The sequence below is a fragment of the Oreochromis niloticus genome, linkage group LG7 (assembly GCF_001858045.2).
Source record: "Oreochromis niloticus isolate F11D_XX linkage group LG7, O_niloticus_UMD_NMBU, whole genome shotgun sequence".
NCBI classification, from domain to species: Eukaryota; Metazoa; Chordata; class Actinopteri; order Cichliformes; family Cichlidae; genus Oreochromis; species Oreochromis niloticus.
In genome coordinates this window covers 17,205,069-17,232,744 of record NC_031972.2, presented here as the reverse complement: position 1 = coordinate 17,232,744, position 27,676 = coordinate 17,205,069, and the positions used below count along the sequence as shown (strand labels likewise).

At 41.5% G+C, this 27,676-nt stretch overlaps 1 protein-coding gene and 1 non-coding gene across 3 annotated transcripts; one reads left to right on the top strand and one right to left on the bottom strand.

Moving 5' to 3' along the window:
- The first annotated feature begins 404 nt into the window (after positions 1–404).
- On the top strand, positions 405–12,528 carry plpp1a (phospholipid phosphatase 1a). 2 transcript variants are annotated; one of them, XM_003451479.5, is made up of 6 exons: positions 405–1,008; positions 4,819–4,970; positions 6,301–6,581; positions 9,323–9,380; positions 11,218–11,394; positions 11,516–12,528. In XM_003451479.5, exons 1-6 carry the CDS (start codon positions 951–953, stop codon positions 11,633–11,635), a joined length of 846 nt encoding a protein of 281 aa, XP_003451527.1. In that variant the 5' UTR covers positions 405–950; the 3' UTR covers positions 11,636–12,528. The 2 variants fall into 2 exon arrangements, with proteins under 2 accessions (XP_003451527.1, XP_003451528.1); XM_003451480.5 differs by lacking the exon at positions 4,819–4,970 and adding an exon at positions 3,384–3,538 and having other exon boundaries at positions 412–1,008.
- Positions 12,529–16,563: 4,035 nt separating this feature from the next.
- Positions 16,564–16,635, bottom strand: trnae-uuc (transfer RNA glutamic acid (anticodon UUC)). The gene has a single exon. It is a non-coding gene; the product is annotated as a tRNA-Glu (tRNA).
- Between the last annotated feature and the right edge of the window lie 11,041 nt (positions 16,636–27,676).

Here is a 27,676-nt window from a genome sequence, read left to right as displayed (position 1 = left end):
CACATCTTTTAAGATGCAATAAAATATCCAAACAATCAGGCCTAATATTTGTTTAATACATGTATTTAAACATTCAGGGTCGCCAGAGGCAAATACATAATTTGCCTCATAATTCTATTGAAATTTCTCAGTGGAAAAAAACGTTAACTAATAGCTAATAACTTTAAAAAAATAATTAATTTTAAAAAAAATGATTCATGTAAGATTCCAGATTTGGTTTGAAAAAAAAAAAAAAACTCGGGATGGAATGTGATATTTAACAAGTTAGCCCAGTAACTTCTAACACAGCGCTGTTAATTACTACCGATATTCAGCGCTTCTTTTTAATCATTGGCTTGTAATTGTAAAAACCTTTTTTTTCAACAATCTACCGATATTATGTGAACGCACCATTTTAAAGCTTCATATTTCCCACATCTTCGCGCGGGTACGTGAAGGCAGCAGCGGGCCTGGCGTGGTTGCGATCTCCTCGGGTCTCCTCGGGTCCGCCACAGGCTCGTGTTTCACTGGATACACACAGCGACACGCGGGACAGGTGCGAGCCGAGACTCGCTGTTTGTTTTTATCACGAAGCTTTTTATTTCAAATCGGCTGTAAATCCATCATGAAGCATATGCGGAGTCATCGGCTGCGCTGCAGTTCACCACCACCGCCCCCACCCAACAACATCAACAAACACAGCAGCGAGGCCGGTCTGTGAGCCACACTCGCTTCTTTTGATATGCAGCTGCTCTCCTGTGTCCGGGGTGGTCTTTGTGTTTCTTTGGAGGGCGTCGGCTTTTATTGTGCTTTTTAAACAGCTCGCTGCTGCCTTCCTTTGGCTCTCATTCAATCGGAAGGAGCACAGCAGCAGCAGCTACGTCCTGAGGAGGAGCGTCCCCCTGGTGTTTTATTACGGCAGAAGACCCGGCAGCAGACAGGGACTCAGGACAACACAGACAAGAGACAACATGTTCGACATGAGAGGGATCCCCTTTGTCCTACTAGATATAGTCTGTCTGGTTCTGGGTATGTATTTAAACGCCTTTTCCCCGTCCTCGCTTTTATGTACTATGCTGTTAGTCTTATTGATATAAGCCGATTTGCGGAGCGGGTATAAACCTGCTGAATGGGTATTTAGCAGCTTTCCTTCACGTGAAGGGAGTGGTGCTGGATTCACTGACGTTGTATTTAGGCTGTTTCAATCTACAGTGTTGCTACAGTACAGCTGTAATATGTGAGCTTATCTTCAGCAGCTTCTATGCAAACTGACTTTTCAGTTTGTGCTGGCAAAGCATGTGCTGATAAATAATTATGACATTCGATGCAGTGTAAAACTAATAATTCATGCCTTGAATATCATATTAATTACACTGAACCAGTAGATTTGTCTCCTGATCTAGTGGTTTGGTACTTGTGGCTCACTGACGTATTCTTTTACTCATGTAGGGGGAAGTTTGGAGTCTATATGCTGCTCTATAATCCGTGACTCATTTAAGCCAAACGTAAATTTCCACTCAGTTTAGATTAGAGTGCTACCTCTGCTCAGAAAAGTTTCCTGCTACATGTGACCGCACGTTCCCTACTTCAAAAGGTCTGAAAGCATTGCAGACCAGATCTGAAACTGTCCTGTAGACGTGTTGAATAGCCCCACATGGTGGGACCCGTGGATTGAGTTAGAGACTCATTTCTCAGTCTCTGTTCCCACCAAAGATCTTCTCCAGACACGACAAACACAAGCTGGCCATTAAAGTGAAGCAAAGAGAGTCTACCATTGTAATGAAAAGCGCTTTTTAACCACCCCCAACAGGGCTGGGGGGCTGGGGCTGCTTGTCCCCGAGCCTGGTTCTGCTGGAGGTCTCTTCCTGTTAAAGAAAGTTTTTCCTCCCCACTGTCACCACGTGCTTACTCACAGAGTGTCGTATGATTCTTGGGATTTTCTCTGTATTATTGTAGGGTTTGTTGTTGTGGCTTGACACTATACAAATAAAATGTCATTAAATTTAATTCATATCATGTTTCAACAGGTCTTATAGTCGTGTTGATATTTCTCAATTGGCCATCGCAGTAGTTGCTATGTCTTAGATTTAAGGTGAGCAAAAAGAAACATATATATTAATTAAAGGATGCAGATTTCTTTCTGCTCTACACCTGAACCTGTGTTGCCCTAAGAAGCTGCTTGACTGCCTGCGTGCAGTTCACATTCACCCTTTAATTCAAAGGGGCTATTAAATTACAAGCAGGCATCTTGTGAGAGTCTGTTTCCAGACAGACGGAGGCTGTTAGCAGCAGTCATGCACTGCTGCATGTTGCCAAACATGCACATGCATGTTGTACGGTTAGAGTCATAGGAATGTCATCTGGTAAATGTGAGATTAAGATTTTTCTTTTCTTTTTTTTCTTCTCTGCCTATTTGTTTGTGTTTGGCTACTCGCAGCAGTTGTAAAGTTAGCTGTGAGCTGGCTGGAGTGCGTTTCTGTCCCAGCTTTCTGGCATCTTCAGCTGCTCCAGGCCGTCAACTTCAGCTGGTGAGGAGCTGTCCCTCATGAGGGTGAGGACAGCTGCAGAGGAGGCACGCAGAGCGGAAATACCAGGCCGAATGAATGGGCAGTTTATTTGTAGATGATGGCATATCCTGACGTTGTGCGTCTGTGCGCGCCCGTCCATTTGCAGCCTTGCGCATTAAGGCTCACTGATGGACTCATGCGTTCTGCTTAAATGAATCTTGTCTTCTCCGCACCGTGCAATGGGCTAAACAGGCCAAACAGGCTGCAGGAATGACAGCAGCATTACATCAAGACTTTGGACTGTCTAACTAATCAGCCCGTTCTGGTATCTTTATGGTATTTTATCTTAGCCGAGTCCACAGCTCCTCTCACATCTGTGCGAGTCAGTCGTCCTGCCACAAACTTCTCAGCACAGTTTGCTGACAAATTGCCCAAAGAGTGGTTATGTCACTCGTGCCGGGAGACGTTTTCATCTTCAAAATGTAATGTTGCAGAATATAAACCAGTATTTCTTGTGCAACCTGATGTAGTTCTTACTTACTATTAGGACGGGTACTGCATTTCATTACAAGGTAGTGCAGCTGTTGTAGATGTCCAGCCTTTTTCACCAAATAATCACCAGTCTGTGGCTGAAGTAGTCCTGAACTAATGCCACACATTGTTCCTAATGTTCTTGTTCTTCAACATTATTAATAAAAAATGAAATAAAACAAACAATGTCTTATGATATATTGATTTTTGATTTTGTTTTTTTCATCAAATTTAACAACAAAAGTACATAATAGGGTTTGTGCCGTTTGACTATGACTCTAACTCCTTCGTTGTGTATGATATGTTGTATTTTTTTAACGTGTGAACTTTTGCTGTGGTAATTCCTCCCGGTCTCTCCTTCCACAGGAGGTCTGCCTCTGGCAGCCTTTAACCTGGGTAAGATCGGTCCCTACCAAAGGGGCTTTTTCTGTACAGACGACAGCATCAAGTACCCTTTCCACAGCAGTACAATCACCTCCACGGTGCTCTACACTGTGGGCTTCGCCCTGCCCATTAGCTGCGTAAGTAGGAGTCGCTTAAAGCAGGCTCAATATACATACACGACCCGCCTCGCAGCCAATATATTGACTTGCCAACAAGCACGTGTTCTGATCTGAGCTGGTTCCTGTGGTGTGACGCATAAGCGGCTGTTTTAGTGCCCCACCTGCATGGGAAGCAGTCTTTACTGTTGTTATCAGCTTTGGCAAGTCAAAATATCCACTGTGAGGCGGTCTGTGGGGACTGATAGAGCAGCACATTAAAAAATAAACATCCAGAGTCGAATGGAGGACAGCTGTGACACCGCTGACTGTTACTGAGACTCTGAAAATGTGTCGGCTGCTTTTACTGGAGGTGTATTAAAAAGAGTTAAAGCTGAAGGAGGATGTCCACTTTACAACAGCCGCAGAACAATTAATAATAGTTGATCTTATTATCATTGTCAAGCACTACAGATGGATTTGTAGGTGGAAAAAACCCTGTAATTCACTTGTTTGGTTTCCTGACGCAGTGAAAGAGCTCTAAATTACATTTAGTCCAGCAGAGCACACAATCGACTATTTCCAGATATTTAATTGTGGATAATGACTGAGGCCAGGCCTTTTGGGGGGGTGTTTTTATGTAAACATCAGAGAGAACTTTATGTCTCTGTTATTAATCTGTGCAACAGACATTCAGGCTGCGTCCTCTGTTCCTTAAAATAGCTGGAATGCTCTTCTGGAACCGAGCGGTTGTTTCTGGAGAATGACGGGAAGCGCAGGAAGAGCTGCGTGCGTCTGCCTTCTGTTGCTTTTGTAGCATCAGTGATTCATCCCTCTCTTTTTTTCCCCTCGATGTATAATAACTGCTGTTCAGCGTTATTACGATTGACTCCATTGTTCCTTGTCTGTTAATGTGAGGTTTGGGAGGATATGTGGGAATATGGAACAGGACCACTGAGGAAGTTTTTTTTCTTTTTAGGAAAGAGGAAAGTGTGTTGATAACAAAGAGACCGAATCAGCCTAGAAACGCGATCGCCGCTGTTCCCAGCACAGGAGCAACGGAGATGCACCTGCTCAGCTCTAATCTTTTTTAGGGTTGACTTCTCTTCATTAACAGAAACACTAACCACAGTTTCACCATAATCACTAACACTTTAACCATTAATGATGTTCCTGAAAGCCGGACTTCAGAGGAGCGTGGGTTTTCCCCCGACGCCCTCTAACGTGGCTGCTGGCTCCTGCTTTGCATGGTGGAGAGATCTCTGTCCCGCTGACATCTTGTAACCTGTATTTGTTTCTCTGTCTCATTGCTTCTCTGGTAGCTGGACTCCCATTTGCAATTCTCACTCTGCGACACAGTCCTTTCCACCGGGGCTTTTTCTGTAACGATGATTCAATCAAGTACCCCTATAAAGACGACACCATTTCCTATCAGTTGTTAGGATGTGTCATGATTCCCGTCACGGTACTCACTGTAAGTGCACCAGTGTTTGTTTTCTGTTCACTTCTGTACATCTTTTTTTTTACTCTTCTTCAGTTTGGAGTTTTGCTGACTGCTTTTATCCACTTCTTTTTTCTTCTTATACTCGTGACCCTGCTCAATGGAACTGCATGGTTATAATCCTCAATGCATGATTTGTTTTTCTTTTTAAAAAACTTTTTAACCCCACTCTACTAATGTGCTAGCAGTTTGATTTGTTTAAATCATTTTTGAATGTTCTACATTTAAAGAGGAAACAGAAAAGAGGTAGGGTTTTTTTTATTTTACCTGACCTAATCTGCCGCCTCGGATGTTAAAATAGAGCAGATGTGTAACCTACAGATGTGAGGGTCTACGCAAACCTTCTAGTGGTGACCGAGGTCAGGTTTTATCATTTTAAGTAATGAAACAGCTATTTCGAGTTGTTAAACCTACACTATTTTTAACTGTAAGTCGAGTTAAAGCAGCTCTTCTGCTGTAAAGATAGTCAGAAATAATGAAGCAGCAGTGTGTTTAAGCCTTCGAGGCCCGTTGCCTGTTCATAGCATTGCAGAAACATGATAACGTGCTCATAAGCCACAGGTTTCATTTAAAGTTTCAGATGAACTGAAAGAGAGAGGTTTGCTGTGTTAAGTGGACATCCTCCTGTGACCTCAGCAGCTGTTGCACAACCCTTCCGACTACCATCAAATGAGCATTTATGTATTTAGAAAACAGTTCGACATTATGAGAAGGATTCTCTTCGTTGTAAAGGATTAGATCAGAAGATCAAAAAAAACAAATTTGTCATGACATTTTTTTCTCTATTTAATCTTAGCATAAAAACTGTATGAAGAAATAGCACAGATTTAAAGTTGGCAGATGGCTGCCCCTCCCTGTGTCTGGTTCTGTTGGAGGTTTCTTCCTGTTAAAAGGGAGTTTTTCCTTCCCACTGTCACCAAGTGCTTGTTCAGATGGGTTTGTCTGGTTGTTGGGGTTTTCTCTGCATTATTGTAGAGTCTTTACCTTACAGTATAAAGCAGCTTGAGGTGGCTGTGTTTGTGATTTGGTGCTATTTAAATGAAATTTAATTGAATTACTCATAACCACATGTCCAGTCTTTGCTAATTTGTGGGTTTATATTCAGGTCCTGATTTGACAGAAGAGTCAATCTTCTGATCTAATTCTTGTTTAAGAAGCAAATCGTCATAGATGAGTCTTCAAAAACAAAATCATCAAGTGATCCTGGGATTTTGCCTCTGACGTTCATTTATCTGCATCTTCAATTTAAATGTGTCATTCTGTATAAAGATGTAACTCTGTGTCCTCCCGCCCCTCGTTGCAGATGATTGTTGGCGAGTGTCTTTTAGTTCATCTAAACCGCATCAAGTCCAAGTCGTCTTTCGGCAGCTACGTTGCCTGCGTTTACAAAGCCATCGGCACCTTCGTTTTCGGTGCCGCCATGAGCCAGTCTCTGACGGACATCGCCAAGTATTCGATCGGCCGGCTTAGGCCGCACTTCCTGGATGTGTGCAGACCCGAATGGAAACTGATCAACTGCTCGGCAGGGACTTACATCGAAGACTTCACCTGCACTGGAGATGCGAAGCATGTCAACGAGGCTCGGTATGTATGACCCAGCACCAGGAAAGGAGAGCTCGAAGCAGGATTGTCAGTTTGAGCAAAAATGATGTCCAGGCTAGCTTCTCAAGCGTGATGATTCAGTGCTTATGTTGTCTAATGTCTAGCTGGCCTTTTATTGGAAAAAAGCAAACCATTTAAACAGATCGCCATGGATTCTGATTTATCCTTTTTTTCTGATGTTTGGATTTGAAACTAGCGGTTGCAGCCAGAGTTCAAATAAGAATGAATTCGTTTTCTTTTTTTGATTTCAGATGTTGAAACGAGCACCTCTTTTCCAACTTTATGCACACCAGCTTTGTTTGTTTTGGGTTTTTCTTGTTGTTGAGCTGATTATTGGAAAAATCCCCAGGCCATTGTTTTGTAACATGTTCACAGCGTAAGCACGAAGGGCAGAGGTCAAGCATGTCACTGAAAAACCTCTGAATAACCGTTTCAGAGTTGTGGTTCCGACTTTCAGCTTGTGCTCAGCATTCACTTGTATTACTGAAGCATAAATGAGAACAAGCACATCAAACCTAGCAACGTCACTCCAATGTGAGAAACATTTAGGTTCCAGTTATACGCGTAAGACTGAGTTGAGATGACCCCTTTTGATATTGTAAATAAACTAGATTCTCAGCACTCACTCAGCACCATATCCTGCAGTAGATAGTGGTTCAGCAGCCACAACCATGAGCTGTATTTGTAAGCACACAACTCTGCGGTTGTTCTGACACACTTTAAGTCTCAGGAAAATAGTAGTATTAAGTGTTTGATTACTCTCCCACAGTTACAACAAAGCAAAGGGCTGTACTGTGAAGCTGGATTTGCTGTCAGCGAACGTCAGGCTTCTTAGTTTTCAGCGTTGGGACAGTTCACTTCCCATCGGAGCACATCACCGTAGTAACTTAAACACCAAACCTTCCCCAGAACCAGGCTGATTAATAATAACTAATGATCTATAAGCACAGTGAAATATAAGTGAAATTCATTTTTAGATTCACACATCCTAAATTTAGTTGTCGTTGCTGCCGCAGCAGCTCTGCTGCTTTTAGCCTGGATTATACTTCTGAAGTCTTATTTGTTCTTTATAATGTTCTTGTAAGAAATATCCAGCTTTACTCCCATCCATTGTCCATTGTTTACCGTCGGTCATTTAGCACCACCGCTCATACTGAGACCCAGAAAAGCCGGGTCAGTTAATTCAGTTGAGAACCACATGACTGCTTAATTTGATCTTGGTCGTTAGGGAAGGGAAACAAACCTTGTTCATGTTGCACTCCTTCATAGTACAGTCGTCATTAATGATCTTCTGGCATAGATGAAGATCATTTTTTTTAAAAACAGCTGTGAAGTGTTTAGATGTGGTAAATGGGTGAAATCTGCGGTGCGAGCCACTTTGAGTAATATCACAGGAATGTAAAGCGTATTTTGATTTAAGGTCCTTGTCTCTTATCGGCTCAGAGCAGGAGGAAGAGTATTGGGAGGAGAGGATTTCCTCTTCTCAGTCTGATGGAGGCCCCGGCCACAGAGGAATACAGAGTGTTACATGTTTATTATGGGCTGTGAGGAGGTTTACGTTACTTTTGATTCTCCCCTTCTTTATCTGTTTAAAGCGAGACGGGGAAACATTTGCTCGAGCTGCGGCCCTTGAGCGTAAAGCGCCCACCTACCCATTACCGCTCTGGGGTATCTGCTGTATGTTTATCAGGGCGTGGCGCACAATCGTTGCTTCCTGGAGCACCATTATTACTCAGCAGTCTGCTTTTTTTTTTTTTTTTTTTAATAAAAAGCTGCTCCCTGTCTTTGTTGGGATCTGCTGGACTCTAATGCATCTGATAACTGCAACAGTTGAGGAGAGAGGAGGCTGAGATAGACTGCCCAGCATCATCTTACAGTAATATGACACCACTGTGTCTAATGTTTACTGCCCAGCAAAGACACAGCTCACTGTCAAGGATTGAGTTCGTTTCCATGGCCGCGGAATCACAAATATTGATTTGTAAGGTGGCAATCATGGATTTTTCATGCTGTGATCCCTCACAGGGCGCCACAGTCCTAATCTGATGCCACTTTCGGGGACTTATGGAGGTCTGCATTGTTATTGTGTTTACTCTGCTGGGTGTAACCAACAGCCACTGCTGGGGAGTTGATTTATAGATTAACTTAATTGTTGATGATGATGAAGATTTTCAGCTTTGCCACTTTGAGGGATTTCCTGTAGAGCTTTTAAAGAAAATAGGTGTCATGTTAACAGCTCTGTGGGCCTAAACTGTGCTTTTAGGTCAAAGGATAATTCTGGGTTTTTTATTACAACCTACAATATTTCTCATTTATTACAGCTACTGGGGCTCATGCTAACCTGGCTCTCTGGGGTTAGAGGAAATAAGATGTTGAATTTAAAGCAGAGTATTGCAAGTATTGGTTTATAGAGATCCCTAACGCAGTAGCTGATTTTTTTTTTTCAAATTCCTCCACATAATCCACTGATTTTCAACAAGCAGCAGGTTGTTCTGCGCTGCAGTCCAGGCCCTAAATCTGATCAGTAAAAGCCTCCTGACTGTGAAAAGTGTGCCACAGTACCCACTGTGCAGTACCCACAGTGTGTGCACATGGCTGCTGATGTGGTGTTTCAAACGAGAGCTAACTAAAGCCGGGGACTCTCCAGTCAGCTCAGATCGCTGTGTTAATAAAAACATGTCCTTACTCGGGTGTTGAGCTGTGCTTTTGTCTCTCTGTTGCAGGCTCTCGTTCTACTCCGGCCACTCGTCTTTTTCCATGTACTGCATGCTCTTCCTCGCTGTAAGTATCTCAGCCAGCTGCATGTTGATCTGTAATCCCATCCGTCAATGTTTGACTTGACCGGTGTGGCGACTGAGGAAGCAAGGTTATTATAGTTAACCGAAAACTAAAATTCGATGTCAAAGAAACATTTTGGCTAATCAAAAAACCCCTAAAAATCACTCTTTGAAAAAGTAGGTAAAATCAATTAAAACAAAGAGAAAGTTTTAGTATTTGTTAGTTTGTTAAATTTTATGGTAACTTGATGGTAACTTTGATGGACATGTTTGAGAATGTCCACAAGACTGTGAGTACTGTTGTACTGATCTTCCTAAATCTTGCCTCTGACCCATGCCCTCCAAAGAAAAAGACTAAAACACTCAACTATCCATCCATCCATTCTTATATGCTTATCCAGTCCAAGGTCGGGGTGAGTGGGAGTTATTTTCTTATAGTTGAAAACCTTTAACTTTAACTAATTATAAATACATTGAAACAAATAAAATCTTAATTCAATTGAAAGTTTCTTTATCGCGCCAAATTCCAACAGTCACCTCAATGCACTTTATATCGTAAAATAAAGACACTACAGTAATACGGAGAAGCCCCAACAGTCAGATGACTCCCAGTGAGCAAGCTCTTGGCGACAGTAGGAAGGAAAAACTCTCTTTTAACAGGAAGAAACCTCCAGCAAAACTAGGCTCAGGCTTAGAGAGGAACCGTCATCAGCCCGGTTGGAGGTGAGGGTAGGGAGAAAAAAACCCCCAACCAAACTAGTTAGTTTAGTTTTTATTGTTTGAAAATGTTTAGCATTTTTAAACAATAAAAACTGAAGTTACTTAAGCAAACCTGCTCTGGGAGCAGAAATAAAACTGATTAGAAGTTGTGGCTTGGAGTTTTGTTCCCCACAGAGTGCAGGAACTTTCCCTTTATTTCCCAGCAAAGCTCCACTTTTTACATCATCCGCCTTTTAATGTACAGCTACGCCTGTCAGTCGCTGAAAACAAGGAAACTCTATTTCAGATGGGCTGATGGACACAAAGGCACCCTTTTTACACCTCTCCGCTACGCTGACAAGTCCGTAACTGTAGCCGGCTTCCTGGTAGTTTAGAAGAAATTATACAAATGCTTCACCCAGGCTGTTTATGATAAGCTGAGTGTCTGCTGGCTGTTGTTTCATGGCGTCACGAAGCAGACATGATTATTTTCCAAATGATTACTTACAGTTCTTTAAGATTACATCTGTGCACCTTCAACCTCACGCCCGTTATCAGCAGCACTTCTGTGTGTTGTTCTGAGGAGATTTTACTGCCCTGCTCTGATGGACTTTGCGGTCTGCTGACTCATTCAACAGCAGCAGATATAAATAGACGCAGGGACAAAGTCTTGGCACTGATTTAAAGCTCTCACACACCCCCTCCGGCAAAAAGCAAGTTTGAAGTATGGAAAAGCGCTGCCATTTAAGTGACATTTGCGTCAGAATTGAAGTTCAGCAGGAAGACACGAAGCATGAATCTTTGCAAAGCCATGGAGGTTGTCTGTCCTTGGGGCCACACCCTGTTTTAAACGTAAACAAATGAACTCACTGGACAGTGTTCCCGAGGCAAACAGAGGTAAAGAGACATTTATCAGCTTAGATCATCGATCAATTGCAGATAAACGGCCTGAATTGAACAAATTCCTTCTATCAGTAGAATTCTGAGACCAGCAGGAGGTTTTTTTTTTCCACATCCTTTCCCTTTGTGAACGTCCAGCCTCTTATTGCGGAAGCGGGAACAGAAGTGTGTGCTAGGCTTTGACAGTGACACATGTGCTTGTTTGAGACTGTGTGAAAAAGCATGGCCCTTGTGTTTCTCAGCTCTACCTGCAGGCTCGGCTTCAGGCCGACTGGGCGCGGCTGCTGAGACCGACCGTCCAGTTTTTCCTGATTGCCGCCTCTGTGTACACCGGACTGTCGAGAGTGTCCGATTATAAGCATCACTGGAGCGACGTTCTCACCGGACTCATACAGGGCGCGCTCATGGCTCTGCTCGTGGTAAGTCCTGCACTGATCTTTACGTTCAACCAAGGGTGGGCTTTTTTATTGATGTGTAGATGTAACTATTCAAACCTCATTTTTAATTATTTTATTCATTTATTTTTTTTATTCCTTACAGGTCTTCTTCGTGTCAGACTTTTTCAAGCCACAAATGAAGCCCCGTAAAGAGGCAGACATCCCACACACGACTCTGCAGGAGACGCCGACAAATGGAAACCACTTTGAAAGCCCTAACTAAGCTAAGTGAGCAGTGGAGGCGACCTCTGCTCTGTCCAAACGCACTCCCGGGATCCCAGCTCTCTAACCTACCATCTCACGCCAATTATCTCTGATACCCTGCATGGATTTACAACGTGAAGTACTTGATTGTGCATTAAGTGCGCCGGTGGACAAAAGACATCCTAGAAAAACAACACAGGCACAGTTTCTTCTCCTCGTGGCTGGAGAGAGCTGAGACAACCTGTACAATCCCTGTAGTTAAGCTGACTGAAGCAGATGTAGGTTAGGGGCTAGAGGTTCTGAAAGGATGGAAATCTTTCTTTTTAGCATGTATGAATCTACTGAACCAATGGAAAGACTTACCTGCATGCACCCACTAAAGGGTCTGACCACTGCTGGGAGGGGTGGGGAGGTTGGAAACCTGTGAATGTATCTCTGCTTAGTGCTTTTCCTGACCTGGAGTCAGTGTGCTGGATGATCTGCTTTAGGGTCAGCTTGGCCTCCATCCTTCTTACCATGCTGCCTCAGGTTCATTGTTAATTAAAGGGCTGACGGCAAAGCCGATCCTAGACCAGAGGCTGTCGACACAGCTGCCGACTCCAGGTCAGCACCGTCTTCCTCTCCAGCTATCTAACCTGAAGTTTGATTTGTATCACGATTGGTTAGAGTGCTGCAGAGTAGGCTATCAGTTCAAGTCATGTGTTGCCTTTGCTGGACTGCTGCTGCTATTACAGCTTCCTGTGTAACTAATGTAAACATAAATAAATGGACAGTGTGCTTTTTATATAATCTGTAAGTAAACAAATCACCCTACAGTCATTTATTGAAATATGTCAAATATGTACATTACGCTCACTCATCTAAAAAAAATAAGGAAAAATAAAGCTGTTTACTAACATCAGCAACACATAATTTTTCCCGCATACAGGGTTTTTATTTTTAGTCCTCGACGAGGTGCTGTGGGTAGAGACTGGCAGCAGGCTTTTGAGCTTTGTTATTCCTGCAGGAAAAGAAGTCAAAGAATGACTTTTTCAACATGTTTTACAATATTTATATATCTTTGGCGATCGTGGCTCAAGAGTTGGGAGGTCGCCTTGTAATCGGCAGGTTGCCGGTTCGAGTCTTGGTCGTTATAGTTATTTATGGTAAAGGAGCACAAAGTGCTTTTTACTAGCTGAGTATTTTTCTATTGAGCTCTTTAAAAAAAAAAGGTCTTCCATTAATAGTCTAACATATTTACTTTCTGATTTTCCTCAATATTAAGACTTGAAATATTTATTCATGTAAAATCAGCATCATAGAAATGTTAAGTTGATGCAACACAGTTACTGTGATAAAAAACAAAAGTAAATTAAATCCTCCCTCAGCTATTTAGACTCCGTTTTACTTTCTTGTTATGATGCCATTCATTATGTCGCAGCTGAGGTCAGTGCTGGCACTCTGATGTCGGTGGACTCAAACTGCACACAATAAATCTCAGTTACAAGTGCGGCTCCATGGTGGTAGAAAAAGCTTTCATATCCTTATTTAAGGATGTTCAGGGGAAGCTTCTGTTAAAGGTGGTTTTAACTACTATATACACTTTTGGGTTTAAGTCATGTGGTCTCATCCTTGGGTTGGAACCCTTTCAGATGTTCACAAAATAAGCTTATGGGGTTGAAAGAAGATTTAACATGGAGAGCGGAGTGTAAAATACATATTAAAATGTTGTTTTCTGATCTCTTCTTCAAGAAAACAACATTCAAAGCAGCTGTTTCAGCTGGAATTTCTCCAAATACTAAATGGTGTAGAAACACACAGCCAATCGGGCTGGGAAGCTATCATCTCCAGCTGAACTAGCAGCAGGTGGTCTTTAGTGACAGATGACAGCCCTGCATACACCAAACACACACACACACACACAAACACACACACACACACCTTTATGTCCACAAATTAAGGACTAGGGAGCGAGAGGAGTAACAAAAGTCCAGCTGAAAGAGTCAGTGCAAAGTAGGCCTAGAATGACTAAAGACAAAAAAAAGGTTAAAACACTAACAGAAGACACTAAATCCTCCCCAGTAGCTCCAAAACACACCACTGAACTCAACACAGTGAACCCACAAAGCACCAAAGATCATCACTCTGAGGCTGCTCCACACTGAGACTCCAGTTCCTTCATTATTCAGTATTAACAGTTCAGAGAAGCCAGTGCTGTTTGAGTGAGCCTGGTTTGCTGACAAAAGTTAGTGGATCAAGACCATCATCAGAGCCTTCCATCAGCCTTGGGGGGTGGTAAATATGGCAAAGTCAAGGACCATTTGTTGGCTGAACCCACATTAAAAAATCCACCCACCTGAAGAGGCCAAGAATGCAAAAGGAGCTCTAATGTGCGGGAATAGGAATAAAGTTGTTTATGTCAATGTTCGGGGAAGGATGAATATTTGTACACTGAGTCAAAGGAGTGACGTGTTTGTGTTCGTTTGTCCCCACGTTTTCCTGGAAGACAAAGCAGGACAGCGAGGCGGTGGCTTGGTCAGCTGTCAGATCATTCAGTTGTCAGAAACTGTTGGACATCATCTCAGTCAGCAGGAACTCAGCAGGACTGGAAACATTTACTTTTATCTTTCTTGATCAAACATGAGCTTTTAAAAAACTGAATCTGGGAGGAGGTGTGACATGAAGAGCTGCGGCAGACGTCTCCTTAAGCTAAATTACAATTCTCTGACGGCATCGTGACTCAGGCGATGCTCAGCATTTCACCATGTGAGGGTCCAGTTTCATTGTCTCATCAGTAATAAATGAAAACCGGGCTGCAGCAGAAGTGAAAAAGACGCCAGCGTTGATGTGAACCCTCTCTTGTAACGCGTCTAATGACAGTTTGATTATAGCACTACTACTCAAACTACTCAAACTACAGATTTGTAGCATGAAAATAAAGACCAACAGCATCTTTTAACAGATTGTCAGATGCTTTAAAAAACTGATCCCATACTGAGCAATTTGCCTTATGAAGGACCAATCAGATAGTGACTGAACAATCATGTTACACACAGCTGAGTCATCATGCTGTGTGTCTCTTGTAAACCCTGTATTAGAACTGATATATGACTTTTAAGACAGATACTGATATTTGGTGGTTTAAAAATCTTTTTTTTTTCATTCACTCACATGAAACATAAACTCATAAAAAAACAAGTCAAGTACTATTCAGTTTGCTTTAATGCACAGGCTTATTTAGACTAGTTCTTATATAGCGCTTTATACAACATTCCTCACTCACAATCCAGTGAACACTTGGGGTTCACCAGTTTGCCCAAGGACACTTTTTTCATGCAGACTGGCGCAACCAGGGATTGAACTACAAACCTTCTGCTCTACTTCCTGAACCCACCCCAATTTCTGTTTAGAAGCTGCTCCACCCAGCAATTTGCCATTCACACTGTGGGGTGTGAGATTAGTGTTTATGACAAGCAACCTTTTTCATATGTAACTTGTTGGACTTCTTTCGGGGTTCCTTACAAAGCTGTGCAATAAGTACCAGCTGTGTTGCACATGAGATCATTTCAAGCACCACTTTAGCTGTCAGAGTGATGGAGAGGAATGTGAATGAAAACTGCATGCTTATCTAGCACCAACAATTTCCTTTATCTGCTAAAAACCTCTAACCCTCATCGTTACAACACAAAGATTTCACCAGCGCAGCTGAAATCAAAGCAAGAAACTCTTAAATCTCAAGCCCAGCTTCTCTGTGCTGGTGGTCGCGTTTGTGTCGGTAAAGAAAAGAGATCACGCATGCACACTTAAACTGTAAAGCTAGGACTTTCTTATACTTGTCCTTTCAATATCTGAAAGAAAAAGTTTAAATGAGCCTTTAAATTCACATAATAGATTTTCACCATGAGCACTACTCAGCTCTGTCACCAACATCATTTGCCATTTTTTCCCTTTTAGAAATAAAAAAATAAAACAGGATTCCCGAGTGTGAGATCTAAACTTGCTTGGTAAACCTAGTTGTTTTTTATTATTGATGTTTCTTATTTAAGTTATACACTGTCTTGGTCTCTTTTGATTGGCGGCCCCTCATAAACTTCACAGAGAATCTACCAAAGTAAACAGTGATGTTTTTGCACCAGGATGTGCTCCATTCTGTTTTGGAGTTTATGCCTACTTAAAGGCCCTTTTGAAAGCATTAGACTTAGTGCACTTGCATTACTAACCTCTGTCAGAAAGGTCCTTTTTCAAATAATTTTTCCCTCTAGTGAACAAAAAAAGCTTTAAAACCCCATAACAAGTATAGAAATGTAGGTTTATGAATGTAGGTTTAATGAGCATAGGTATTTTGTGCTGCCTAAAGTTGAAATAATAGTTCGACCACAAAGTAGAAATGTCGAGATTAAAGTTGTCGACAAGTGAAACTGATGTCAAAAAATGCTTTGTGTAAATGAGTTGAAATCGTACTTCACAATCATTTTTAGTAACGAGAATATTATTTCCCTTGCAGCTCATAAACACAGTGTGCTGATAAGTACAAGGATGTTGAAGAGATGGTGCAAAAAGCTGCATCTGGTCAGAAGGAAAAATGACACAAACTTGGAAGAGTTGCCCAGATTTGTGCAACACGAAACAGCTGGCAATGGACAGATGCAAGGATACTGATGGTTACACCCTTGTGCAGTACAGAGGACGGATGTTGCAAGACAGACACAACAAGACAGCTGATCAAGTTGCTTCAAGTCATCTACACAAGACATTTGGTAGATGAGTTGGTTTAGGGGCCATAGCAGTTGTTTGACTTGAAACAACAACTTTAATCTCTACAAATGTAGGTTTATTGACACTAGATCAATATTCCAGAGTCCTTTTTTTAAAAAGTCACTCGTTTATCTTTCATTTTAATTGGTAACACACCTAAATATGGAAGCACAGACTGTACATTTAAACACAGATCATATGAAATAACAAAAGTTCCCATACCGGGAGTTGAACCCGGGCCGCCTGGGTGAAAACCAGGAATCCTGACCGCTAGACCATATGGGACTTCTCACAGCATAGGAGTATACCATGGTTGCTTTGCTTCTGTTGTGACACAGAGTAAGTACAATGCAGACTTGTGACCATTTGGATGAGCCATTCTCATGATTTACATAGAAAGTTGTTTCCTGTTTCAGTGCTTTCCCTGTGTGTGGGCAAAATAAGAGCCCACCAAAAAACAACAACAAACAAACAGAAAAAAAGAGATCACTGTGTCTAAAACGGTCATGCTGCACAGCATGAAACAAAAGTCACTTTCACTGAGCGTAATATTTCTGTGAGATGTGCAGTTCAGCCAGTGCTACCTGCTTTGTTAAACAAATGTGTAAAAAATGTGAATCACCAACGGTGGCGTCTGTAAGGACTGGAGTGTAGACAGATGAAAGAAGAAAGATAAAGGATCGCAGCAGGAGTTTGAAGCTGTTAGGAAAAGTGGGTTAATCACCAGCCTACAAAGGAATCAGTTTAGTAATCCAGTTTGTGCTGGACTAGTTAGTTTAGCATTTCATTTAAACTTAACCGGGCTAATCCTCAGCACATTACAAACTTACTTTGGTTCCTTAAGTGTTGCTCATGTACTTCTTATTGAAGTACCTTTGACTGTATAAGTACTTTTAGACCGTATTGTTCTGAACATGTGTAAACACCTGGAGATACACAAACTGAAAGGACTCATGCAAATTACTTACAGTTTATATGTCAGCCTTTAAAGGCCATCCAGGTTGAATTGTCCCTTTCTCTACAAATGCAGGGGGGGTGGTGTGGGTGGGCTTGTAATAAATTGCTGGAACACAGCCTGATTTTTTTCTTTGTCTGTTTTTTTTTTAAACACAATGCAGTTAGACCTTTTGAACATAATGTACAGGATAAAATAAAATCTACTTATGATCATGTTAGGAAGTTTTCCACCATGCCACCTACACAAGTAGGAATAACGAATAACGCCCTTGCTTTCTTCCTGTGTTTGTCAGAGTATATTGGTCCGTAACTGAAAAGCAAAACACAATAAAAGGTCACTAATTCTTATCTGACAAAAGGTACGACTGTAGATAAACAGAGAAGTTTAAAAATGTATAATTTAGAAATATAATCTGGTGTTTAATGTCGTCATAAGGCCTGACATTTACTCTTTGACTCCTGGATTTCTTTGCCTATATTGTTAGGGTGCCTGGGTCGTCGACCCAGAGTTTTCTGTTTTGCATTATTATTGAACTTTGATTTTGATATTATTTATCATTTCTAGTCTTTTGGTTTCTTTGTTAGTGTTCTGGTTTCTGGTTTCTGTCCTTGTTCCTTAGTTGCTCTCTCTCCCCTGTCTGCTGTATCCCCTTGTCAAGTGTCTCTGTGTTATGTTTCCTGTTTTACTTTGAAAGTCCATGTCTTATGTTAATGTGTCTGATTTTGCTTCCCTTGTCTCGCTAGGCCTGATTTGTCCGTGCTGTGTCTCCCTCCTGTCTCTCATTCACTGATTGCTCCTTCTGTGTATTTAAGCCCTATGTTTTCCTTTGTCTGTGTTGCAATCTACCGTCTTATTATGCTGTGTGTTTGTAGTTTGTAGTTTAGTTTTTGGTTTTGTTTTATAATAAATTTAAGTTTGAGTTTACCTTCCATCTCTGTGAGTCTGCACTTTGGGTCCTCCTTACCACCACTTCTGCCTGCACACAGCCTGCACATGACATATATTGGCCAGCTGCTGCCTGATTTTAAAGCACGTGACGGTGTGGTGATTCATCCAGATAGATCTTACCCGACACCTTAATACTTAATATGCTACAATATATACTTATAGCTGCTATTGCTATTTACATGCAAGTTCTATTCTTATCTGCAGTGTGTGCATATGAAAATGCTTACTCTCCACTACACCAGGCAAAGCGCTTTAGTGTCGGAACTGGTAGAAACCCATATGGAAAAGAAATATTAAAAACTTATATGATTTACTCATGAAAGTGGCCACTTTCTCATTACTTTCATATATTGTTTTAGTAAGTATCCAAAACATACAAGTTTCATCTATATAATTTTTCAAGGGATCTTATATCTGTTTTCACTCTTGTATGCTTTTCATACAAGTTTCACACAAGACAGATATAAACTTTAAAGGATTTATATATATCTTTTCCATATGGGAAGACTTGCATGCACTCTGAGTTGATCTCCTCCACACGCAGCAGGTTGAGCACCATGTTGTAGGTTAGGTAGAAGCCGCTATTCAAAGGACCTGCAGAGCCCTGCACAGCAGGATGAAATCACAAAAACACCAACTGGACAAAAGTACAGCTGTGATAAATCACGTGTTCTGATTAAAATGTCAGCTTTTTCCTAAAATGGGCCAAGAAATCTAAATAAATGCAGGCTGAAGTCATTTTCTCCACTTAAAATAGTGATTTTGTAATCACAACCTCTGAACCACAGACATCTTTCTCCAAGACTCACTGCAAGTTCAGAGCTGTCACAGCGCCAACGAACAGTTTCAAATTAACACTACTTCTTTGAAAAGCTGGCCCGCTGCGTATTTATAGCAGCGCAGCTATAAATGTGTCAAATCAAAGGCAGGGGACAAAGACTCTCTGGCTTCTTTGTGACTCTGTGTTAAGGTTTGACAGCACACCAAGCGGCCTCATGACACACAGAACAACTTCAGAGTCACTGCTGACAACCTCCACTCAGTGGTTCACACAGATTCTTAGTAGGATTGTAATTGATATGAATGACTAGAAATGCATCAAAGAGTGTGTAGACAGCTGTGAAGTGGTCTGCAAGGACACCATTAGGAAGAAGACTAGAAGTTGAAAACCTCAAGACTTGATGGTTAATAAGAAGGATACCAATTTATTCACAGCTGGGCTCACCTTCTTATTCACCGTGAAAATAACAGGCGCTCTCCTCCCAGCATGCCCAGACATGTGGATATACTCTATATCTGCATTGCTATAAATCTGCATCACTCATCTATGTTGTGATGTGGAGAGTGAAGCACTTTTCCAGGCCTCCGAGGACTGTTCATTGCATCACACATGGCACTGACTGAACTCCACATTTTTACCTCTCTTTGCAAAAAAAAAAAAGTGTTTAAATGATCCAACTTTCAATCCAGGCATGCCATGGGATCAGCTCTTGACTTGGAAGAGAGATTTTTAAAGAATGAAGGTGAAGTGTGAGTGCCTGCGTGGAGCTTTGGCACTATCAGAGGCAACAGATGTTCCTGATGAACCTCTTGGAGGGCAGTTTCACTCTCCCTCTCTCAATTTCTCCAGTCCTTCGAGCACACTCTTATAAGAGCCCCCAGCTCTTATAAACAATACGTGGCTGTTTATGTGGCAATGCAAGCTGCAGCGCTTGAAGACCTTATAAAGGCTTCAGAGCAACACACTGCTTAGTAACTGCATACTTCACAATTTATGAGGAGCTCTGCATTTTACTGGCCTCTAACAGAAGCCATAGAAAGACAGCTTTCTTTCTGGAGGTTTAAATTTTCCAAACATGCATATCTAAAGTAATACTGCTGCAGAGAAAATGATCTATTTACAAGACTTGACATTGATAACCATGGCATGACTTGCATGCCTACAGATGGTTTATTATGCAAAAGAAAGAAAGAAAATATCAATGTATGTGTCTGATTGTATGCTCTTCCAACGCTGTGATTTTTGCCGTCACTTGAAACAAAACAGTGCGAGCTGGCGTGTTGATGCCCATCGCGAATATCTGTGTGGCAAACAAGGTCTGGAATGGAAATAAAGAGCATTAAGCTCATCGCAATGACCAGAAAATCTTGAAATCTTCTCACAAAACAGTAGAAATATTAAAACTGCATAGACTAAATCTTAAAAGGGGCAGGAGTATGCTGAGCATTTTAATAAATAACCTTAATTAGTTACCCAACTTGTAGGTAGGCTTGGAATATAAATAGTCCTTTTAATAAAGAATATAAAAACACCTGCCGCTCTATGTGGAAGTATTTTAAATGATTTTGTCTTCTTCGCTGCCATTTTTGGCACCTTTCCCTCATTTCACAGTGTTTCTGCCACTGACTGTTCATTACACAGAAGTTAGCAGCAGCACAGTGCGACACTATGGCTGAAGTCAATCTGAAAACAGTAACATCTGGACCATTTGCAGAGCAGATGCTGCAACACCATGCTTCCACTCTAATCAATGAATCTGGCTACACCACATCCGAGAGCAGTTGTGGAGAGATTTTATTTTGGATTTTCTCTGTTCCATGCAGAGTCTGAAGTATACATACAGCCTCAAATATATACAAAGACTCATTTAAATCATTTAATAAGTTGTGCTGAAGGTTCCACAAGTCTTTCAAGATGACATGGCAAACTGGTAGTTTCTATTCACCAGCATCAAAACGATGTGTTTGACAGCACTCACTGGACTGACCAAAACTCGGCATAGTAAGAAAGTCCATGGACCTCAATAAAGATCTAAGGAGGAGAACTGCAGATTTATGATGGGAAAGTCTCTTGGAGCCATTTCTAAATAACTGCAGATTCCAAGATCATCAGTTCAAACAACTGTACACAAGTTATTAAATGTGTCGCCACACTCAATGGTCTGGAAAAAAGACCCAACTCACCCTCAGATGAGAGGAAATTGGTCAGAATGTTCAGGAACAAAACAGAAACCACCAAGGCTTCAGGCCTGCCGTGAACTGGAAACTGCTGGAAAACCAGCATCACTATCCACAGTGAAGCTTGACTGAAATTTGAGGCTTATGCGCAAACCAAATGCCTTCTGGAGAAAGGTTTTATGGTCAGACAAGATAAAGATTGAGCGATTTGGCTACAATGACAACAGGTATGTCTAAAGGAGTAGAGATGAGGTTCTCAAACCTAAAAACACTGCACCAACTGTCAAGCATGGTGGAGGCAGCATCATGCTCTGGGACTGTTTTGCTGCCAGTGTTACTGGTACAATGCACAAACTGGATGAAAAAGTTGGATGAAAACTAATGAAAAAGGAGAATTAGTTGAAGTTTGGTGTTCTAACAGGACGATGCTTCCAAACACACATCAAAACTGTTTTTCGAAGGGATAAAGTGGGCTTGTATTAATCTTCTGGTGTGATCTTTCCAAACCCTTATGTAGGTGTCATGGAGTTGTGCTCTGGAAATGTTAAAATTACACCATAAAAAAGATTATTTCTTACGCAAAGTGTTGTCCTAGAAACAAATTGGTCACACAAGGTTTTTCGTTTAGTTTATTTTTTCAAAAACACAGATAAAGTTTCATAGCACTGTGTAGTCTCTGAAGATTAAATATAATCCAAAACTAAAGCTCCCCTTCTTGTTTTGCCTGTGACTCAAACAGGCTTGTGCTGAAGGTGTGCTGCAGGTGTAGCAAGTCATTCGCTTTGTGTATGATGTGTTCAGTGAATTCAATGCCTAGAAGTCACTGCAAGTATGTGTTCATGCATCATTACCCATAGTGTTTACTTTATGGGTTACCTTTATTAGTCATATTCGTGTGAGCACAGACTCCCTCAATGAAGCTCACTGCCTTTTGGCAAATTAACTCCAAATTAACTGAGACCGACCAATTTTCTTATTAAAGTTAGCATCACTGAGGAGGCCTTCGGAGGAAAGCACCCTATGGTGTGTTTGGGATGAGCAGTAGCCCTCCATGATGAATCCCCCTCTATGTCTCCCTCCTTAACAGTAGCTGTTAAACTTCTTACTCAGCAACAGTTCTGCTCACATGATCACAGCTGTCGAAACCAAGGAAACAGAGGATTGGAAAAGCATCCCCAACCCTCGTAGTGGAAAAGTGTGTTGTAGGATCGGGCTGTAGTGGTCTACCCACTAACAGCTATGACCGCAACAGAGCTGGTTTTCATAACGTGACTCATCACAGCAGAGCAAAATAACAGGAGCGCAGTGTTTGAGCCCGTGTTGACATTTTGTGTGCAGCTATTTAAATTAAGGCTGTCTTTTCTGAGCAGGAAAGGGACTCTGTGGAAATGGCGAAGAGTTTTGATGAGGTTTTACAAGGTGTCAACGCCAGGTTCAGAAAACTGCTTCCTCTGGCGTGCAGAAACACCATCTCTGCTTGACTGACACAGTTTGTTGTCCTCATCCGAACGACAGTCCGATTTCTTAAGACATTTCTCGTCATCTGGAACAAACAAGCACTGCATTTTCTAAGATCCTATGCAGCTACTCGGTTCTTTTCTTACAGCTTTGAGTCATTTTAAAATGCTGCAAACACAATTCATCTTGGCATATGTGTGGTTAACGCAGAGAGGGGGTATTGTGGAACTGGCTGCAAGGAAACATCAAGCACTCAGGGACTGAGCAAGGCTCTCATGACTCTGTTGAGTTTTTGTGCTAAACACATTATTATATTTGCTGTTGCCGCTGAGCCGTCTCTGTGTCCATCTCAGTCTATGTGGAAACTTAGTCACAGGTCTTTATTCATGAAACCTTTCTGGGAAATGTTCCTTCTTATGAGGCTGTATTAATCATAACCTTGGAGCACCACAAAGTCTGACAGCTCAGTATTTACTTTTAAAATGTCAGGCGTCAGTGCGGGGGAGACTTATTTTACTTGTTTAATCATTAACAAATTTACTTTTAAAAAAGTCTAAAGCATGAGGGAAAAGCTCAAGTTCAGGCCTCGGCTTCAGCAAAAAACAAAAAACAAAAACAAAAAAACTTCAGTGATCAAACAGAGCAGGGTTGTGTAGAGGACTGTCGCCCACAATGCAACAATGGTGCCCACTGCTTTTATCTACACATTTTTCCAATGGGAAAAATGTGTAGATAAACAACAGCTGTTGCACCGAGCAAAGTGCAGGAGGTGCCCGATGAGCTCAAAGGCACGGCGTTGGCAAAGTTCAGCTCATTTGAACCTTGACCACTCCACACCGTGATGAATGCTCACACAATTAGAAGACAAAAACAGAGCAACGCTCACTGCCAAGCTCCCACATCGAGCCATCGGGAGTAAAACGCTTTCATGGAAGCAGATTTCCATCCAATTAGTCATGTGGCTTGTTGACAGCTTAGATTTGTTAGCTGCCCTCCCATTGGCTCCACTGATGTGTTAAACTTTAATTTGAATTCAGGTAATAAGTAAAAGAGGAGCAGCTTTCATTACTCCTCACTGCATGAAAGCATACCACAACCAAGATGGAGAAGATCCCAAAGTATAAGCTTTGTCATGGACTTAAAAAGGCCTTGAAGTTATAAAGGTTGAGATGCATTATGGATGAAATGTAAGATCCGATGTTCTTGGAGTTTGCCCCACACCAGGGATTAATACTGTGTACATCTCAGCCTCTGTTGAATCTATCTCAACTGATCTTTCAGTGTGATGCTACATTTCACGTCCATAAATCAGAGGAAGGCCCAAGGGTGAACAAAAGATCAGCGAGGTCAGCAGAATCATTAGGAACCATCCCCTGCAGACCACAAAGATCCAAACAAAATTCACAGCTATGTAACGAGTCCATGCTGAAGCACTTGGCTGTGCAAACTTCATCAACCTCAGGCTCTGCCAACAGCAGCAAAAACATCTGCCACACTGCTCTGCGGCCAAAAACAATGGCCTGCGGGTCAGTCTCCCGAGCTAGATCAGTATCGAACTTCTATAACTTGTCTGTTTGTTGCTGCGATTGTGCTGTTTCCTTGACTCCAACATGGCCCTGTCACTCCACAAAAGCTGCCCAGAAAATGCGCAGTCACAAGTCACAGCAGTGTGGGAGAGGGGGGACCTTGTCGTCAGGGTGCAAGATTTTTTTAAAAAAGAAGAAGGGGGAGAGAGAGAAATTAAAAGCAAAGAAAAAGACAGAGGAAGGGGAAGGAGGGGGTTGGGTGGAAAAGAGAAAAACCAGAAGAGCCACGTGGCTCCGTGTCCTCATCACAACCCACCTACACACACAAACAGAGGAACCTGTGTATACACACACATACTGGTTAAACAATGTAGTTTTCATCTGTGTGCTCGACAGAACCGGCCCCTATGAGTTTGTAAATGACAGACAGCGAAAGAAAACTTTCATGATACATTTAAAAAACTGCAAATTTACATTTACCTCATATGTTATTTGATCTACATAGTTTTTTTTCTACAGCTGTAAAACAAATTTGATATGTTGACCGGTAACTTTTTCTCCTTACTGCTGGTGCTCGATCATTATCTGCTCATTTTTCTGTGAAATCAGCTTTACCGAGAGAACTCTCAGAACTTGTGAAAACGAGGAATTGTCGTTGGCACGGCGTCTCCATTTGTTTTGTGCAATACTGATAAATCATTGGCAATCTTCACTGGATTTCAGTGCTGGAAGAGCTCAGTGTGAAAACAAAGCTTCTCATTTATAATAATGTCACAGGGCAGAAAAAACAAACAGAAATGGGGAAGGAAAAGATCTCCCACTTAAGATTTGATGAGCATGTTTGACTTGGAACAGGTGGATGTGAGCCAAGCTCAGCCTGCTGCTGGACTGTCTCCAATCACGCGGAGATTTATTCTTATGAAGCAACTCCTCCACTTATCCACTGGACAAAACAGCAGCACCAACGGTGAAGGCACAATAAGCCACACTGATGGCACTCGCTGGGTGAGGAGGATTAAATTACATTCCTCTGCCAACAATTTAGCAATTTGGTTTTATTTGCCTGATTTCATCTCCTTCCCGGACCTCCTCCCAGTTACTAAAACACATGATTTATGATGTTTCAGTGGGTAAGGACAATCTGTTTGTCATCTCCAGATTTAATCAACAATGAGCTCACTGACTGATCATTTGACCTTTAGAGCTTTATACCTGACAGTTTTATTTGAGCTATTGCTCAAATAAAAGTACATAATTGATAACAAGAACTAAGATAAGCTGCTATTAAATTAATCACCTGTAATTATTATTTTGGGCAGCAAATATGACCCAGAATGAATTCAGTATCATTAGTTATCTGTGAAATAACTACAGGCAAATCGTACCTGAAGTATCAATCCTGCGAGACCCATTCTGTAGGATCTAAAGGGCAAAGATTCAGCTGCTGTTATAATAGCTAGGCTCAGACGTGCACAGTTTACCAATCTAAAATTATCCACACTGAGGAAAGGCACTGACAGAAAGAAAACAACAACAAACGTACGTCTGGCTGGGTGTAACACAACAATATATGAGACCACCAACATCCCCATAAAGTTGACTTATTACTGTTATTAAACAGTTTTAAAAACTAAAATTGCATTTTATAGCCTTCGTGAGTATTAACAGAGGAACCTAACCCATTTAATAGCTGATAATAATGCAGATAAACAAGAAAGAAATGAATCATTCAGTTAACGTTTTTGATTATTAACAGTATGTCATGAGGCAACTTCTAGTAACTAAGCAGAGATGATATAAGCAGTTTTTAGATGAAGAGCTCACAGAAAACGCGTGGATAGACGTTCACATGTAAAAAGAATCGACTGAAGCGAAGTTTTCACTGTTTTTTATAAAAAGCTGAGTGATTTAACCTGAACAACCAGAAACTAAAGATCTCAAAAAAGATTATTACCATTTTAAGCTGAAAGACGCTGGCTTTTCACTCATGTTCAGTTTAGTCCTTGAAGCTGCCCATTTTCAAAGAAATGTTTTTGTTTGTATGTTAAGGCTCTTGACACTGGCCTATGAATAATTCAAGCAAAAGTAAGACACAAACATTCAGGGATGAACCAGTGTTGTGTTTACACATAAATCTATTACACAGGAACTCAGCTGAAAACCAGAAGCAGCAAGTTTTATGGAGTGATGACTTCAAAATTGAAATTTTTGCTTCAAATCATTGTCAATCCAGAGAAGGTCAGGAGAGAGGTACAACATGAGTGCTTACTGCAATCTGTAAAACACAGTGGAGGCTCTGCCAAGTTTGGTCAGATCTTGATCCATCATGCAATACTATTTGGAGAGCATCAGGTTGGAAACAGCTTCCACAGCATGACAATGATCCCAAACATACTACTAGTACATTAAAAGCACAGCATGCCTGAATAGAAAATCATAGAGTGGCACACTATGAGGCGTGGACTGGCCTCATTAGATCCCAGACCTCAACATTAGCAGCGTGGGATCATCTTGACAGAGAGCAGAACAAAAGGCAGCCAAAATCCAAAAAAGGGCTTTGAATGTCCTCTAAGAAGCCCGGAAAAATATTCCTGAAGACAACTTAAAGAAATTACAGGAAAATTTACCTAAGAGAGTTCAGGATGGGTTGAAGAATAAAGATGATCATACCAAATATTGACTTTCACGTTCATAAAAATTGTGCAAACACTATTTTGCATTATATTTCCCTTTGTGTTTGCACATTTCAATAAATTGCTGCACCCATTTCCTATAAACTCTGAGATCAGCAGGTCTCAGTTTCCTTTTCAATCAACTCACAGTAAGTGACTGTGTAAAAGATACGTTTAGGTAAATGATCTGCTTAGTTCACTCTCCAACATGCATCATATAAATATAGACCTGGATACATTTGCTTTGACATAGCAGCCAGAACATCCCGTGTGCTAAATGTTTACTTTGGCAAGCAAAGCACAGCATGAGGAACGTGTGTATGCACACACACAGCATCAGTTTGCTTATTATTTTGCAGTTTCACTTCGTTTGTGTGTAGTAATGGATTTGGAAGCGGGTTTTGAGCACGTGAGCTGGCGTGTATTTGAATATCAAGAAACACCGCCACCTGCTGTTCAAACCAATGAACTTCCAGATGAAGTTGACGATATTATAACGAAACATATTATCCAATTCCAGCATATACACTTGATTTAAAACAGAGGAAACAGGGACCCCCCAAAACTAAGAGCCCTATGGTGGTTGACTTAAATTGCTGGCTCAGTGGTCACCCGCTAATTTTGCTCTGCTGTGTCACTGTAGATAAACTCGTTGGTCTGCGGGGACCTCACCACTTCAGGCTGATTCATGAGCGCATGAGCTGGTGGGGTGTTTGAATCTCATGTAGCACCGCCACCTGCTGTTGAAATCAATAAATAAAAACATCATTCAAGTGAAGAAGTTTCTACCATGTTTGGTGAGAGCA

Bases quoted from the DNA above. Each gene is read 5' to 3' on its own strand.
- plpp1a (XM_003451480.5), top strand. From the start codon at position 951: ATGTTCGACATGAGAGGGATCCCCTTTGTCCTACTAGATATAGTCTGT. The intron at 1,009-3,383 runs GTATGTATTTAA...CTCCTTCCACAG, and splicing joins TATAGTCTGTCTGGTTCTGG to GAGGTCTGCCTCTGGCAGCC. The intron at 11,395-11,515 runs GTAAGTCCTGCA...TATTCCTTACAG, and splicing joins CGCTCATGGCTCTGCTCGTG to GTCTTCTTCGTGTCAGACTT.